We start from the raw sequence: 18,170 nt of genomic DNA, 5'->3' as shown, positions 1-18,170 counted from the left end.
TTTTTTTTTTTTTTTTTTTTTTTTTTTTTTTTTTTTTTCCCAAAAAACATTCCAAGTTTTACTTGGTTTTTATGAAGGCGAGATGTGCACTGAGAGGCTTTTTACAAGTTTTACCCTTTGTAGTAATGAAGTAGCAAATTTCAGGAAGATAAATTTGAAAAGTACAGCGATACATCTTGTGTTTTGGGTTGCACCGGGTTAAATACACCTTGACTGCATTTGATGAGCCATTTCTCATGAATAAAGCATCAAACAGAGCTATGCAGCTTGTCTTCTCCCACAGTAATTCCTTCCCGCTTGTCCAGAGGGAGAACTTGTGTAACTGAAAGTATACAGAAGATTCGAGGCCTCTTAAAACAGTAAACACATCAACATTCATCACACAGTGATGTGGATGTAAATTCCATTCTGTGCGATGCACAAAAGCGTTGGTCTGACAGTGCCTCTGACACTGCTTGGAAAGGATGGGGATTCCTCCTGCAGTGCATCTTGCTTTCTGCCAAGAAACCAAGTAACTTCACTGCAGACCTTGCATTCATTAAAAAAAAAATGTAGTTCATCAGCTTTTTTCCCTGTGCTTTCTCTTTTGCTGAATGTTCCCATATGGACTAATTCATTCCACGGTCATCTCAAAATCTATTCGGAAGCATATCAGAAGTCATCCTGAGTTAAAAAGAGATTTTCATTTATTTTGAGTCTTTAAAATGCTCAGGATGGGATGCAGGTTTTCGACTGCTAACTGGACTCCATTCTAAGGTCATGTATTTCTTGGGGTCCGTACTTGTCTTTATGTTTTCATTTGTGTGGCTGCTCGGTTGGGGGATGCTGAAACGTTTCTGTGGATCAACCTTTGTACTGCACTGGAAATAGCTGCTTTTGTTTGTTTGTTGGGACAGAGGCTTAAAGCACTCAGTGATGAGTGATCTTTGGAAAGAAGGATAGTTTACTCGCCTGGACCTGAGTTGTTTTTAAACACCTAAAGAATATTGTCTAAATGTAACAATGAATTAAAGCCCAATGCTGGCATATCCACTGGCTCACTAAGTGACAAGCTGTTCACATTAGGTTTCCTTCATCCTCTCAGCACAGTGAGTTTGCTTTGAAAATTACTGTGGCCTTAGTTGTCAACATACCTGAAACTTTCATGGTAGAAAATGGTGAGGTTAATGAAAGCTTCAGTGTCTTGTATTCATTGTGAAAAGCCGCAAGTACTCTATGGGATACAAGCTGTGTGAAATCGGCCCTCGTTTAAGTATTTAAACCACTTATTTGGATGAATGGCAACTCGTATTAAATATGTTTCTGCTTCTGTTGACCTCTTCAAATTTATTTAAGGAAATACTCCAAAGCACTTCTCAGCTTGGTCGCTGCTTTTCATGTGACTGTCACTTCTGTTTTAGCTATTCAAAATCTGGAGAAACTTCAACTGAAACATTTTTGGGTTTCACCTGAGCAAAAACCCAAAGACAGTTCATTTCTCAATGTAAAGTTCTCTGTAGTTCTGTTATTTGCTTTTTGCACGGTTCAGTCACTCAATTAAGACCTCATTCTTAAAAATTTTCTTCCCTCCACCATTGTGTGTTAACACTTCATCAATAACAAAGCTGTGATTCTTTTAAGGTAATGTATTTCAAGGCTTTTGTATCCTGTTGTGAAAGAGTTGTTACAGCATGTGGGATCAAGTTGGATTACATGCCTCGTATTTATAGAATTCTATTTCTTCCTTTTTCCCTCTCTTGGCATTCAGACTTGTTAATTTGAATTCTCTGTCAAGCTCACACTTCGCAAAATGAGATGTAACATTACATCTCATATCTCCTGTTATAGACATATATGATAAAGCACACCTTGCACTTGGGTAGTACCTCCCATTTGCAGATGTGAGCACAGTTTATCAATTATTAATGTGAAGAGCCTTTTAGAAATATTACTGAAACTTTGCCAAGAGTTGGATTGCAGCCTGGGGTGTTTGTATCCCAGCCTTGTCATCTTGCCACACAACCTGTTAGATTATGCTGTGCTTCACTTTAATTGTTAAATTTTATCAGTTGTGCCCGTTGTATATTTTAAATGCAGGAAAGTAAAGAAATCTGTATGCAGTTCCTCTTGTTGTGCAGTCCTCTTGCCTGTGCAAATGGCACAGGGCTGGTATCAAACACTGCAGAGGAGAGCATAAGGATGGGGCAGGGACACAGAAATCACTTTCTTTTGAGCTTCCTGAACCAACAGGGGTTCTTCTATCAGCTCTTATTTGGTTACTTCTTTCAATCTGTTTAATAGCTCTGAACCTGTGAACACAACCTTTCATTTCCACAGCGTTCTCAAAGCTGTGACTTAACAAAATTTAGCTGTGCATGTCCTGAGAAATTCCTTTTTCTGTTTTAAATTTTGTATTCGGTTATTTAATTTAGAATCTGGATCTCGTCCGTGAGAAATTAGAAATGATCCATCTTCCTATTTTAGGCAGTTGGTGGCTTTTATAGCTCTTGTACTATTTCTCTTCTGCATGCTCTTTTACCTTTTAACCATCATCAGATGGAATAGTCCTAGTCTCTTGAATCTGCCCTGATGAAAAAGGTGGAAAGTCACTGTAAAAGTTCTCTGCTTTTTCTTTTTGTCCTTTTCTAGTTCTGCTGTCTTATTTTAAAGAATGGAGTCAGGCAGTGCACGCTGTCCCCAGGATATTTGCCTAGAGAGGTGGTGGATGCCCCATCCTTGGAGACACCCAAGGTTATGCTGGAGCACCTGATGAAGCTGTGGATGTCCCTGTTCATTGCAGGGCAGTTGGACTGGATGGCCTATAGGGGTCACAGAATCGCACGGGTTGGAAGGGACCTCCAGAGATCATCGAGTCCAACCCCCCTGCCAAAGCAGGTTCCCTACACCAGGTCACACAAGCAGGTGTCCAGGAGGGTCTTGAACATCTCCAGAGAAGGAGACTCCACCACCTCCCTGGGCAGCCTGTTCCAGTGCTCCGTCCCCTCACTGTAAAGAAGTTCTTGCGCATGTTTGTGCAGAACTTCCTATGCTCCAGTTTCCAGCCGTTTTCCCTTGTCCTGTCTCCACTCACCACTGAAAACAGTCTGGCCTCACCATTCTGCCCCCCACACCTTAGATATTTATAGACCTGGATCAGGTCCCCTCTCAGTCTTCTTTTCTCAAGGCCAAACAGACCCAGTTCACTCAGCCTTAATCCATAGGAGAGATGCTCCAGGCCCTTCACCATCTTCGTGGCCCTCTGCTGGACTCTTTCCAAGAGATCCCTGTCTTTTTTGTACTGGGGAGCCCAGAACTGGACGCAGTACTCCAGATGAGGCCTTACCAGGGCAGAGTAGAGGGGGAGGATCACCTCCCTCGACCTGCTGGCCACGCTCTTTTTAATGCACCCCAGGATGCCATTGGCCTTTTTGGCCACAAGGGCACACTGCTGGCTCATGGCCAACCTGTCGTCCACCAGGACACCAGGTCCCTCTCCACAGAGCTCCCCTCCAGCAGCTCATCCCCCAACTGTACTGGTGCATGCAATTATTCCTCCCCAGATGCAAGACTCTACACTTGCTTTTGTTAAACCTGATCTGGTTTCTTATTGCCTAGCTCTCCAGCCTGTCCAGGTCTCGCTGAATGGCAGCCCGGCCTTCAGGCGTGTCAGCCAGTCCTCCCAACTTCGTATCATCAGCAAACTTGCTGAGGGTGGCCACTATCCCCTCATCAAGATCAGTGATGAAGGGTCCCTTCCAACTCAAATGATTCCAATGATTTTTAATGTACTGTTTCCTTCTGTGAATACCAGTGAACATCTCAGTTGGTATTTCTTTAGACATGTATGTAAAAACTCATTAATCTACTCACATAGAATATGGCTTTTGAGTACGAGAGTATGACTAGCGCATGGCTTATCACTGTGAATAAATACTTCTCTTGGTTTTGTCCAAGTGTGTTACTTTGCACTTAGTACCACGATTTCTTCTGCATTTGTATTGGATGGCCACTGACTGCTGTGAGACCCTTTGCAGCTCTCTGAGTGCATACCAAAAACTTGTCACCTAGACATTCATTTCCACATCCATAAACTTTGTTAACACATTGAAGTACCATGCCTGTGGGACTGCTGTGGTCACTGTAGCTGCTTTGGAAGCCCAGTGTTCCCTTCACTTTACTTCCTCTTCTCAGGCCAGTTGGTTCCTCATGAGAAGCCCTGTTTTCTTTTTAGCCAAAGGCAGCATCACTACTTCAAGGGTGTTTGAGAGAGATTGTCAAATGCTATTCTACAGTAACTCTTTGCTCTTTGAAGGTGTTGGATTTTCCAGGCAGTGCTTTATTTTCAAATGCCACCTTAACACACTGTGTTGTATTTGTCTAGGTGTCTGTGAATTCTGTTCCTTCTGGCTCGCTCATTAAAAGGATTGCCACAGTACCACAACTTCTCACTGTTTTTAGTTGTAGACTCACTAGTTTGTAATACATTAGCTTTTCTCTGAGATTTTGTGTTGGTGTCTTGGTTGCCGCCTTCTGTTCCTGTGGTGCTGAGACCATCTGAGGTGATAAGTCCATAGTAACAGACCACAAGTTCTGTAATTAATTTTATTTACTATTCTTAACTTCTTAACTGAATACTGTCTAGTTTTATCTTTTCTTTCTGTTATTTTTTTCTATTGCAAAGTCTATTCTATTTTCACTTTGTTTTGGGATGCTTCTTTTAACTTGTCACTTGCAAAGAAGTTTTGCCATAAGCTCTTCCATGAGCTAACAGGGAAAGAAGAAATATAAGCTAGACAATTATTTTTACTTTGTTTCTGTCTTCCTTAAATGTCTCACATTTCTGAGGGGGCCCTTTGCTATAATTTTATCTGTGTAGCCCATTGCCTTTTTTTATCCGTGTTACGTTGTATATTTTTCAGAGACTTTGCAGTTCAACATGTTCTTTGAACTCTCAGTACAGGATCATGAGAATGTTTCTTTAACCCATGCAGGTCCTGCTCAGGTTCCAATGATGTCCCCAAATGGTTCAGTGCCTACTATTTATGTGCCTCCTGGATATGCCCCACAGGTATGTCACTTTGTTTGATTCTTGCATGACAATTATATGGAAGCAGAACTGAAACAGCTAATTCAGTAAGTGAATGTGTCAAGTTTGAGTCACTGTGGTCAAGGAAATAAATAACAGGAGGTATCCAATAATATCTCTGAGAGCTTTTATGTGTGCCTTTCAGTTATATATTAACTACTTACATGAGAATAACAGGTACAGTTCCTTATTTAGTTCAGGATCCTAATGTACTGGCTGTCCTCTGAACATAAAATACAGTTCATGACCCAGATAGTTCATTGTGCTGAATTTGGGTTAGCAGATATTTTCTCTTGGCACCAATATAACTTTATGTTTGATCATAGCTCATGTCTGGGAATTTCTTTGCAGATTGGGAGTAAAGCAGTTCTGTTAGAAAAAAAAAAAAAATGTAGCAAATGTAGAAAAAAAACTAGAAGTGTCCATTGAGAATAAGTTGCCCTGTAACATGTTTCTCTGGTTTAACTTGAGATGGGACTCTGCTTTTGTTGCTGCTGTGGGATTCCTAATTTAAATGTCTGAAAACTAATTGTGAGCAAGGTAACCTCCACGTCCTTTAAAATAAATGAAAAGGACAATTCTTCTTGCTTGTGTTTACTGTCATGCTGACATAGATGTATGGCCTTGTAGATGATCTCTCTTTCTCCCTCAGCTATAGAACAAGTGTAGGGTTAGTAGCTCAGATCTGGAAACCAGAGCAGATGAATATCTCCCTCCACAGTGTCAATCTTTCTCACGATGTTCTGTTGTGACCAGTCTTCCTGTGACTGAATGTGTCCATGTGAAGAGAATATAATGCATAAAATGCAACAAAAAAATCCACAGTGTCCAGGAGATGTTGCACACATTATCTGAGCTAGATGAAAAATTGTCAAGAATACGCTGTTAGTGTAGGCAGACTGGTTTGTGTGGTCCCCCTAGTTTTACCTCTGATCTGTTAGAGCTGGCTGATAAGTTGGTTCATGCATCTTTCATAGCTGAATTCCAAAACAGTCAGAAGAAAAATGAATTGAAAACAATGAAAGTCCATTTATCTTTAAGTCATAGCAAAAAGGCTTGGTTCCTAACTCATTTTTAAATAATAAGAAGAATTTTTGAACCCAGAAATGAAGCTTTACTATATTCCTCGGATAGTTCATTTCAGTTGATGAAGTACTTAATGCTTGAAAAGCCGTGTGACCTGTGACAATCTGAATTATTTTTATGAGGTGTTTATCTCCCTATAGGCCAGCTTGCCACAGGCAGGCTGAAGGACAAGGTTTCACTGGGACATGCTTGTTAGCCTTTCGTTGGAGCTTGTTATACCAGCAGGTGTTGTGCTGGCGCAGCCCTCTGACTTCTGAGCTGAGTGCAGGTAGAATAAGCCCTTGTCTGCTGTTTTCATCTAAGTGTCAGAGTCCAGGAAAACCTGTAGTTTCTAAGGCTCCTGAAGCATTTACTGCTGATAAAGCGTGCCAGCTGTTGTGGTTAATGTTGGAAGTTTCTGTGACAAGAAAGAAGATTTGATAGAGGTTTTGCAAACAGCAAAAACTGCTGCAGTTGAGTTATTCTTTCCTTAATGCACCCCAGCAATATAGTTTCCATGATTTCTTCAGACCTAATGTACTTTTAAGTCTGTAACTGCAGATATAATTTGAGAGCTATTGGAAGCCTAAAGCCATCGGTGTGGAAGAACAGCTTTAGCATTTTGTCTACACGTTTTCATTTAGTTCTGTTCTACCTCCGCTTGCTTCATCTTTTCTTTGGCTCTGATATAATGTAGTGTCCTCTGTTAGAAGCTGAAGACAGCAATAGAATAAAATGTGTTTATTTTTCTCATGTCACATAAATAAAAGGTATTTCATGAGTTGGTTTACTTCTCCCTTCCTTTTCTATTGGAATTGGAGTTCTAGAACTCGGAAAGAAAGCGCATACATCATTATTCATCTTCCCCAAGCTGTCTGTATTCAGTGCCTGTAGTGAATTTCCCAGTGATGTTTGGTTGTCAAACAAGCCTATACCAGAACTGTATGTTTTGCTGGTACATTTAGGATAACAGCTTATTATTTAACTTAAGATGACATATTTGACGTGATGCTTTTTTTTTTACACACTTTGCTAGGAGACTGCAGTTGAGTTGATGTTGGATGCAGAGGCAAAGTTACAGACATAACTTAAGGTCCCTGCTGCCATGAATTGGGTGTCTGTTTCTGAGTTACTTAGTTTATAATCTGTTTCCTTGGATCTGCTGATAGTCTTAAGTAGCCTGTTTTTAAACCAGATCTGCAGATGAGTTTGTGATAAATTGGAATTTTTTTGTGTAAGCAAAAGGGTCTCAAATGATGAAAACTACATTTCAGTGTTTAGAGAACATAGTTGGAAAGCAGCAGTTGTAGTTGCATTTCCTGCTGTTACTATGTCCTGCCTTTAGGTACCATTCAGCTGTCACTGCACAGATATGACGAGCATTGTCTTTGCAATATTACCCTTTCCCAGTAAGAGGCAGTTTCTGTATAGTGAAAATAGTGAACCTACAAAAAAAACCAACCACATGGTATTTGTATGTTCACTTAGATTGTTTGTATTAATTTCCAGCTCCATTTACATAAGTGGGATCAGTTCCATTGCATACACATTTTTGTCTTCTCAATGTTATTGTTTATATATAAAAATCTTTGTTCTACGTTACACCAGAGCCATACAGCCATGTCTACATCATTTTTTTTTTCTTGCTACAGTTGGAAAGCTTTAAAACAATTTCCTAGACCGTCCTCACTTACTCTGCATTGGTGCAGCTAGCAGGATGATTTGGGAATGTGCAAATTAGATTGCTGTCAGAGGAAATAAAACTAGGAATTCCATTCCAGACGAGTACCAGATGCACACTAACATCTAATGATAAAATGGCAAAAACAATGTTTGATCCTTCAAGCAGCTTTCTGTCATGGGCACAGTTCAAGTATTTATACCAGGGCATGGGACTAGAGCTACCCAGGCATAATTCTGTTAAGCTCAAACAGTGGATGTCAAAGCAGCTTGGCACCAAGTGCTTTGATCTCCTGATCTGTTCCTATTGCCCCAGATTACTCACTGGTGTACATGTACATGTTCCACTCAACTCCAAATACCAAAGTGAAAATATTAAGTGAAAACCTAGAGCATAAGGTTGCTTTGTTCCCTGTTTTTGAGTGTAGTCATGATATTCTAGATTCCTTCCTTACTATCCTAATTTGCTGGATAAACATTTCATCCAGAAGCTTCCCTTGCAGTCCTCATATGGCATTGTTTTGCAGCATCTTACTAGGAACTGGAGAACAGTGTATTCATTGGGATCCCAGGTGCTAAGGCTGTTAACCCCACAATGCATGTGAGACAAATCATGCCAGGACCATCTCTGGGTATTACCAACAGTCATATTTATTTGTAAATTCACTACTAGCAATACAAACTTGTAGAGAGGGTCACAATGGCAGTGTTTTCTATCTGTGGCGTGCTTCAGTGGGTGACCCCATTACTAACCCTTATCTAGGGATGATCATTTTCTGCTTCAGTACTTCTACAGTATCTGTCTTTACCTGTGTGAGACACCTTCCCACGTATGCTATGTGTACTGTACACAGAAATCCTCAGCTCCCTGCATCTTACATGTCTGCATTTACCCTCATGATAAGATTGAACCTCTGGCAGCATGGCTCAGGGCAGAAGGCTCTTCTGTCACATCTCTTGTTTGCCAGGGAGATTTTTATGCAGCAAACAGAGGCTGCCATCTTTTTTTTTTCACAGAGTCAGGATGCAAGATAATTTAATAGAGAAAAAACAACTTACTTTAAACTACATTGAGTTCTAAAGGAGCGAGAGGGCTGACTGCTATCCTGCTAGGTATTTTTTGCTTTAACAGCTTGATGCAGACTGAGGCTGCTACATACTGACAAGAGGTATCCCACATTAACAGTGGAGGACTGTGTTGGGCGTGTAGCAAAGACCAGGCAATGTTATGCCTTTTTCTCTCCACTTATGCTGTATGAAGTCCATCTGTCTATCAGATCACTTGCAGGGAGTCATCTACTTGTTACACTGTAGAACAAACCCTAGCAGCAGTGTAGCATACACTGTGCATGAATGAGGATGGAAACAGGGCACTGGCGACAAGCTAGGTTAATGCCAGGAGTATATCTAGTTGTTTGTAAGACGTTATTCCAGGCTGGATGTGGATCTGGGCAGCCTGGTCTGGTGGTTGGTGACCCTGCACATAGCAGGGGGATTGAAACTAGATGATCATTGTGGTCCTTTTCAGCCCAGACCATTCTGTGATTCTGTGATTATTGCTTTATTCACTCTTTGCTCGTTACTAAGCTCTTGTCTTTGTGCACGGTCTCTCACTGTACAGGTTATTGAGGATAACGGTGTTCGAAGGGTTGTGGTGGTTCCCCAGGCTCCAGAATTTCATCCTGGTGGTCACGCAGTGATACACAGGCCTCCTCATCCTCCACTGCCTGGCTTCCTTCCTCTCCCAGCCATGATCCCTCCTCCACCACGTCATATCTACTCACCAGTGACCGGGGCCGGTGACATGGCAACGCAGTACATTCCACAGTATCACACGTCCCAAATGTATGGGGATCTGGGTATGTAGCTTATAAAGCATTGCAACTTCTGTCAAAGGAAATGGTGCTGTACTGGCTTCCGAAATCTGTGATGTAGATATATGTGCTTTATCATGCAGATAAGAGTATGTCTTGAATGGGAGCTGTAGAAAAACATTTATGAAGATGCCAGTCTTTTTGCTGAAACTTACTATTTCGTAAGAAGTTCTTTTCACTTATTTGACTTGTCTGTTCAGTTACCAATTAAATATACTGATTATTTTTTCTGTGCAGCATTATATGTAGGACTGACCTTTTCCAAAGCCATGTTCTCACTTAGTCTCTCGGTAGGGCTGCAGCAATGCCTCAGTTTACCCTGTACAGATCCAGTGTACTTACATGTTAGCCATGCTATCTTCAGTTGCCCTGTTCTTCAGAGGTTTCTGGTTTTCCTGTTGATTTCTGCAGAAACACGATTAAAGCAATAGAGGTCTATTTGCGTTCTCAAACTTAAAACTTCTGTATTTTTTGTATTCAGCATCAGAGCAAGTTTCCTACCTTGTAATCAAGCACTTATAGGAGGAGGACTGTGTTAACTTTATTCTGCACCTTACAGCTCACAAAAGAATATAGAAACATTTTAATTTTTAAGTGGAAAAATGGAGAATGAAAGATTATGCTTTTTCCTCTAACAGGTCATTAAGATCCAATTACTGTGCATAATTTTACTTGCTGGACAGCTCAGTTTTATAGTAGGAATATAGATGTAATTTTGCACACAAGCATACGCTTAACTCACATGGCATTTTTAAATTGATTTTTGATTACATTGTGTTGTGATTTATTTGCTTGTTTAACTTTCATTTAGATACCCTGCCTGCACATGGAAGAGCCAACTTTAGAGATGAAAGGTCTAGTAAAACATATGAAAGGTTACAAAAAAAATTAAAAGACCGGCATGGAACTCAGAAGGATAAAATAAATAGTCCTCCATCATCTCCTCAGAAATGTCCTTCTCCTACAAGTGAACCTAATGGACTTACAAAAGGACAGGACACAGCTGGTATAAGCACAGGTTCTACCAAAAGCAAGTCAGTGGGTAAAGGAAAAAGCAATTCTCAGACAGACATAGAAGTAGAAGGTAAGTGTTAATAAAATATATATGTAGCATATACTTTTAAAGTATTTTTTGTGTATGTATATACATATATATAGCTATATATACTAGTCCAGTGACTGGCTGAGCACATGATTTGTAAGTTCAACACCATGCTTTGACAGTCTTGGGTGGTAGCCTATAACTACACTGACTTACACGGAATGGAGTTAAGAGTGAGCAGCCTGCTCCTCTTGTTGAAACGATGTACCTAAAAGAGCAAAACTACTGCTGTGCAAGTCTCTGTGTAGATTTGGGCAGATCTTATTAGTTATACCTCTTAATTCTGTGTAAATAAAAGACTGTTCTGCTGCCAAAGTTACTGTTGCTTTAGCTTTGAGGAGCAACTGAATACTGATGACCTGTCTGATACTGCAGAGAACGTGGGAAGAACCGTAAATGTGATCAGGAGATCTACACTGAACTTGTTAAAAGAGGAATATTTTATAGAAAAAGAATTGTTGTTCTATGAAATTCACATGATGTGTGTCTCTACCACCTCACTATAGGAGGACTTCCGTAGAAAAACAGTCTTCACACTTGTCCTTGTGACTTCATATTTTTCTTACGTAGTGCATTTATTATTAAAACAGACTTTGCCAAAAAGGTGGCAAAATACGCTGCTCACATACATTATAAACATTTTGTCAACAGTTTTTTGCAAACATTGATTTGAAAGATGGAAATGCCCATTTTCCAGGTTGTTTTGTTTCTGATTTAACAAGGCTTTGTGGAAAATGATGTACTGTAACTTAGACTTGTTCTAAAGAAGCAGAAATTGGAAATGTGATCAGTTTCAACAGCATAAGCGATCTTAGAAATATAAAGTTGCAAATGGTTTAAACTTGATTTTTTTTAAAGATTTTTTAACATTTGTTCTCCTTTTTTTAAAAAAAAAAAACTTTTTAGTTTAATGGAGGCTTTTAAGTGCATTAAAAGTGTCTGTCTGCTCCTCCAAAGTAGCGCGTGTAGTATGTGCACTTAATACTATTGAGATGATCATACTTTTGTACTTTGCAAGAGAAAGCACATACAGACATTTTCTACAGACTTACTCAGGGCTCTGTAAAATTCAGATGTGCCTTCAGCTGAAGCAGAACACCTTAAGTCTTTTCACTGGGGTGTAGCTGATGGTTCAGCTGAGGTTTATCACTCTGTAGTTGATGGAGGCCAACAGCATTACCAGCAGTCCTCCAGGTGATGAACAGTAAGATATTTTAAACTACTGTAACTTGTCTCTATCCAAACAGAAATCTGCAGGAAGTATGTCAGCCATGAGGTTAAATTCTCCAGAGCAGTAGTTTCAAGTTATACACTGGTAAAAGATAACCATCTTTTCTGTATTCTTTTAAATTGTAGAACAGATTTAGAATTAAAATGAACAATAACTATGGGAGCTCTTTTAGTTTTATGTTGCCCTAGATGAATGCAAGTTGACGTGGCTTTGTTTTATACATATTTGAGTCTATATGCAATTGTTGAAGAGCTGTTTCAATAGAAAGTCACTGAACAATGATTCATGGGTACTTTGTTTGCTTTGATTTTGTTTTTCAAGAAAAGAATGAAGAAACAAAAGCACTTGAAGCACTTCTTTCTAAAATAGCCAAGCCAGTGGTAAGTAGTTACAGCTTTCTATAAAATTGGAGTGTATCTGTTGCAATATTATACAGTGATGCCTCCTTTTCTGCATCCAAATTCAGTTCTTCAGTTCTCAGCATTAATAAAAACTCATTTAACTTTCACTGATTGAAATGTAAATGACCAAAGTTATTTTTAATATGTTAACATTTATGAAGCCAGAATTGTCTCAATACTTAATACGTGGAATTCTTTTCATTACAGTCATCCCTTAAGTATTCATATGCATAGATAAGATCCCCCTTGAGCCTTCTCTTCTCTAGGCTAAACAGTTCCTCTTGCCTAGTGCTGGGACCAGAGGCAGTGGGCACAAACTGGAGCACAGGAGGTTCTCTCTGAACACCAGGAGCCCTTCTGCACTGGCACAGGCTGCCCAGAGGCTGTGGCGTCTCTTCCTTGGGGATCTCTGCTCTGGGTGTCCCTGCTGGGACAGGGACTGGAGCAGAGGGACCCAGAGGGCCCTGAAACCCCAACTATTCTGTGGTTTTGTGGTGCTGCAAGAGCTGAGCAGGGATAAATAACTACAGTCCTAAATGCTCAGAGTCCTGCTGTGTCCAGGCGTCAGATTGAGACAATATTTCTTTGCTGCCCCTGTGTCAAATTCTGTAAGAAGGCTGCTACCAGGATGAAGATAGTAGCTGTAACAGTCAAGTTCAAGAGCACTGAACAACATGTCCTTGGAGACCAGAACTGGTGGAGGAGCAGTAAGAAGAATTTTTGGAGAGTAAAATGGGACTGGAAAGAAAGTTTATGAAGAATAAGGTGTGAATGGAGAAAGAAAGTGAGGAGCAGATACAGCTCTTGGCAAGGAGTACAGATCCAAAGGACAATCAAGGCTGAGGGATCCTAAAATAGATGAGGAATCTGACTTCAGAAATTGAGTCAAGAAGCGAATAGAATTGTGGGCATGAACTATTGAAAGGACAGATTGCTTTTCTGTTTGTTATTTTTACAAGCAGATTGATAATGGAAGGGTTGTGGGAGTCTGAATGAGAGTGGAGGGGATGATGGGCAGTAGCAGGAGGCTGAAACTCCCTAAGAAGGATGAAGATCATAGAGTCGTAGAATAGCTTGGGTTGGAAGGGACCCCAAGGGTGATTAAGTTGCAACCCCCCAGCCACAGGCAGGGCCATCAGCCTCCAGATCTGGCATTAGATCAGGCTGCCCAGAGCCCCATCTGACACCTTCAAGAATGGAGCATCCACACCCTCTCTGGGCAGCCTGTTCCAGCAGCTCACCACTCTCTCTGTAAAGAGCTTAGATTTGTGAGACACGGGCACCAGAATTTAAAAAGAAAAATAAAGGGAAGAAGAACGGTATGGAATAAATGAATGAGTACAGATTGGAATGAAGAACCAATGGTTAGGAACAAACAGTTGCCAAAAAAAAAATCAGGAAAGGTTATGGCTGTGAGGAATGAACATAGGTCTGTATCTGCTAGCATTAAGTTTTGCCCAGGACCTGGGATGAAATCCAGCTTTCCTAAACCTCATCATCTTTCTGACAGCAGGAACTTGAGAAATACAGCAGCAGAGGTTTTATTTTGCAGCCTGTTATCTCGGTGCCCAGCTGTGCATTTAATCTTCATACATGATGCTAAACACCAGTTGCTATCACTATGTTACATCAAGCAGTGGACACTTGTGCAAGACTTTTGCTTTTGAGTGTTACATTTTAGGAAGATATGCATCAAAATAGTGTCAGAAAAATTATATTCTATTTTCAAAGTGAAACAGAGAAGATTTAGTGTTAATGATGGGCCGTTGATTACAGTAGCTTTTTTTTTTTTTTAACATGGTAACATGCTGTTTTTTTCTGTATGGACCCTGCAATTCATAGTACAAATAGATCTGCTTTGTTAAGGGATCAGGACTGTGCAGGCTGTGTAAAGGGACTGGTGCCTTAGACCCCTTTTGACTGTTGATCACAAGAGTCTCTTAGAAAAGCTCGTGCCTAGTCCAACCACATCAGAATGGATCAGAAGCAAATTTTACTGCAGGGTTAACTTACTGTAAGATAGTGCTAGCCCTTGGGCACACAAGGCAACAGTGTTCTCAGTAGCCCTCACATCATGGGTGTGAGCTGTGACCTTAGCTCCCAAAGAATGTGGATGATGCTTTCTATCCTGACTGAAGTGAAGGGCCTTGTTTTCTAGAAAACATATATGCACAGTCTTCTGCCCAGTGGTCAGGGCATACAGGATGCCATCCAAGTCAGGAATGTCAGCAGTGACTGCATTGTCATGGGAAGTGACAGTTGAGCATGCTAGGGCAGTTAGAGTGAGACAGTGAGAAGTGTATTAAACAAGTGTAACATCAGCAGTGCTGGCAGAGGACACAGAAAAAAAGCAATAGTGTCCCAGTGCGTCTCTGTCTCGTTTCCTTTTGCTTCCTTCCACTCAGAATATTCATCCATCCATCCCCTATAGGCAAGCAGGACTAGTTTCACTGTTTCCCCCCCATCCATGACCCTTCTTGAATTTCACTGCATTCACTGCACAGCTGTGTGCCTGCAAGTGCTCTCTTTGCAGAAGACCTTTTAGCAGGAGATCACAGGCCTAGGCAGCAGTAATTGCTACGAGCCAAAGAGCACACAAGCAAAAAGCCAGATTTGCAGCAATCAGAGCAGCTTACTGTTTGTGAAGGCCAAGGACAGTTAGGGCTGTGCATAAGTGGAAAGCTAGCCAATGTTGCACCTAGGGGAATGCGATGAGATGAGAGGAAAGGAGATTGTATTCCGTACTGAGGCCTTGCATGATCAGAAGTAAGCCTCCCACAGTTTCTCCAAGGAAATACTGTCCTTGTCTCCCACAAGTGAACAGGGAGATTGTTTTTCTACACCTTCTGATTGTAGTTATCATCAGAAACATTTCTGTAGGCTTTTGATTAATGTTTTTCTCGTATATGGGGATTCTTGGTTTTCTTGATGCATCATAAGCTCCTATTTCCTTGTTGAACTTCAGTGCTAGCACAGGGAATACCAGGTACCAGCTGTGATGGCAGTCAGATGATCAGATGGTCATGCAGGTGCTGCTCAGTACAGTGTCCACTGCATCATATCCTCCTTTAGGAGGCCTGGAGTGTTGGGCTTCCCCATGTCTCAGTGTGCTCCATGGTGAGTTTTTAATTAATGCATCTCTTGTCAGTCCTGTGCATTATGAGGCACATAAGCCTTGCTGCTTCCAGACTCCTATTGGATGTTTCTTTATGAACTATGTTGACTCCTCAGCATTCAAGCAGTCTGCACCAGCCATCATGTTCACTAAGCAAGTGGCAAAGGAAGTACAAGAGAAGACGAGGGGAACTGAAAAGACAAAAGCAAAGTGAAGAATGGATATTTAATGAGAAGAAGGGATAGTCACTCATGGTTTCTGGTTACATAGCATTATAAACTGCTTGGGAGTACACACATGAGCTACAAAACGTAATGTTCTTTTAGAACATGATGCTGTTCACTTACCAGTTAAGTAGCTTGTGCAGTCCAGCTGGCACATATTAAAACTGCTCTTTTTTTTTTTTCTTTAAACCAAATGGCACATCTTTAAAAAGGAGATTAACTTGTCCAAGTTGGACTTCAAATGAAGACATGCCCACCTCAATTTCCTCGATGTTAGGGTCCAAGTATTACAATCTGCTTTTGAAGAAGCACAGAATGTTCAGAGCTGCAGCCAAAATCAACTGCAGTTGCTTGAATAAGTACACAAAGTAATTAGTAACATAACGTTTTTCAAGTTTACTCCTGGGTGTCTCAGATTGGGCACCTAAGAGTAGTGAATTCTTCTGATTTTAATCTTTGTTCTTCAAAAATACTTTTTCCCTCCACATATCACAGAGATTACTGAAAATATGCTGGTGTTCTGCGCTTGAGAGGTGATGGGATTTTCTGAAACTCTTAGTGATTAGTTCCCATACTAAAGCTCTGGCTAGTGTGAAAAAGTCAAGTATTGGGGTATTTCTGATTATCAGGTATAAAGGACAATATCGAATAATTGCTTAATGAAGTAATTAGTAAATGACTGTCACAGCTTGAGCAGTTTTCTCCCAGATCCTCAGGTATATAGCCCTTACACTTGTTTCTTAAGTAGCTCACTCCCCAGTGCTCTTCAGCATTGCTTGGTAGTTAGGTTTGGCTTCTTGCCACTGTTTGGTTTAACACAAGTGTATATCACAGAAGAGAACCAGTATGGTTCCTGGTTTAAAGTTGACCATCCAGTTTCACTGGGCACCATCAACTGGACCCAGTGCCTTTGCTGCAAGCTGTTCATTTTCTAGTCCAGCTGCAATGTTATATGGGGTGAATATGGATTTCTACCTCACTGCAAAAACAAGGTAGAAATAACTGTTGAATGCTTTCTTTCACAACTTTAACTTGTACATCCAGCAGAAATAGAACAGTGCCTGACTTGGAGCTTTCCTAATAGATTTCTTAAAATATCTTCTGTCTTTAATCCTGTTAGCTGTTTTTATTTCACTGAATCTCTTCCTTTATAAATTCTAATAAATTGTAGCTTATTTACAGTGTTTTCCTCCTTTTTCCCTATATGCACATATGTATATGTGTAGGTACAAAAAAAAATTAATAGAAGCTTTTATTTTAATACATACACTGCTGCTTTTTATGCTTTAAGATATCCTTAATTCCCAATTTATTGTAGAATCATAGAATGGCCTGTTGAAAAGGACCACACTGATCATCTGGTTTCAACCCCCTGCTATGTGCAGGGTCACCAACCAGCAGACCAGGCTGCCCAGAGCCACATCCAGCCTGGCCTTGAATGCCTCCAGGGATGGGGCATCCACAGCCTCCTTGGGCAACCTGTTCCAGTGTGTCACCACCCTCTGGGTGAAAAACTTCCTCTTAAATTCTGCAAATACTTTTTACTTCGCATTTCTGTTCATGCTGAATTACACTGGCTGTTGCATTTTAAACTTTGGCAAATTGGTCACAGCAAAGCTTCAGATCTTCAGAACATTGTTTAGTCTCATACCCTGTTTACACAAAGTAAAACAACCAGAACAACCTACATGGTCACTGATTTTTAGCTTGGTGCATAATATAGTTTCATTGTGTTATAGTTACTGGGTGCAAAGTTGTCATCTATTGTTTTGGATGTCTTACAGAAGTTCTGTCTGTTTTCAGTTGACCAGCAAATATTTGCCCTGGGCGAATAACTCAGGGTAACAATTTTTCTTCCAGAGACTTAAGAACAAGATTAAATATTCTTTCTTGCCTTTTGTTGCAGTAAAAGAGATTTCCACTGTGCTCCTTGTTTAATTTCACTAGTCTAAGTTCTGTGAGTGGAATGTTGTCTTTGATGTACCAGTGTTGCCTTTGGTGTCCCACTCTCTTAACTCTCTCTAGTGAACAGCTGAAACTTGTAATGCTTGAATGTTCCAATAAGACATAATGCCAGCTTTCATTCATACCAACCTGACTTACTCTGTGCAGAAAAGACATACTAGAGCGTACAAAGAGAAATGTGATCTATAAAGTGTATAAGACAGTTTGGCACTAGTAAAGCATTACATCAAGTATTATAATTCTGGGCAAAGCATCGAAGGTAATAGAACAGAAGTAAATAATCAAAGAGAAGGGTGAAAACGATGAGAGATTCAGACAAGTGAGGGGAGTCTTCAAGAGCATAAGAAAATTGCTGAAAGGAAGGGGAGATCTGATGTTCAAATCCAGCAGCTAAGGCAAGTAGACTTAACTGATAGAAAAAGAGATACTACCTGGAAATTAGGAATGA

The 18,170-nt window shown here is 40.5% G+C and overlaps 1 protein-coding gene across 1 annotated transcript in view; it reads left to right on the top strand.

The window, feature by feature from the left end:
- FNDC3A (fibronectin type III domain containing 3A) overlaps nt 1-18,170 on the top strand; it is a 114,244-nt gene that overhangs the window by 60,583 nt on the left and 35,491 nt on the right. The window contains exons 4-7 of the mRNA XM_042866770.1: nt 4,971-5,047; nt 9,432-9,669; nt 10,496-10,768; nt 12,339-12,397. Of these exons, the coding sequence (XP_042722704.1) occupies nt 4,971-5,047; nt 9,432-9,669; nt 10,496-10,768; nt 12,339-12,397 (647 nt within the window). The remainder of the gene's footprint in view (nt 1-4,970; nt 5,048-9,431; nt 9,670-10,495; nt 10,769-12,338; nt 12,398-18,170) is intronic.

Source organism: Lagopus leucura, unplaced genomic scaffold, assembly GCF_019238085.1.
Source record: "Lagopus leucura isolate 7727_CA_CO unplaced genomic scaffold, USGS_WTPT01 Super-Scaffold_100001, whole genome shotgun sequence".
In the NCBI taxonomy this organism is placed as follows: Eukaryota; Metazoa; Chordata; class Aves; order Galliformes; family Phasianidae; genus Lagopus; species Lagopus leucura.
Note: the sequence above shows the minus strand (reverse complement) of the source record. Positions and strands in the feature narration are given on the sequence as shown.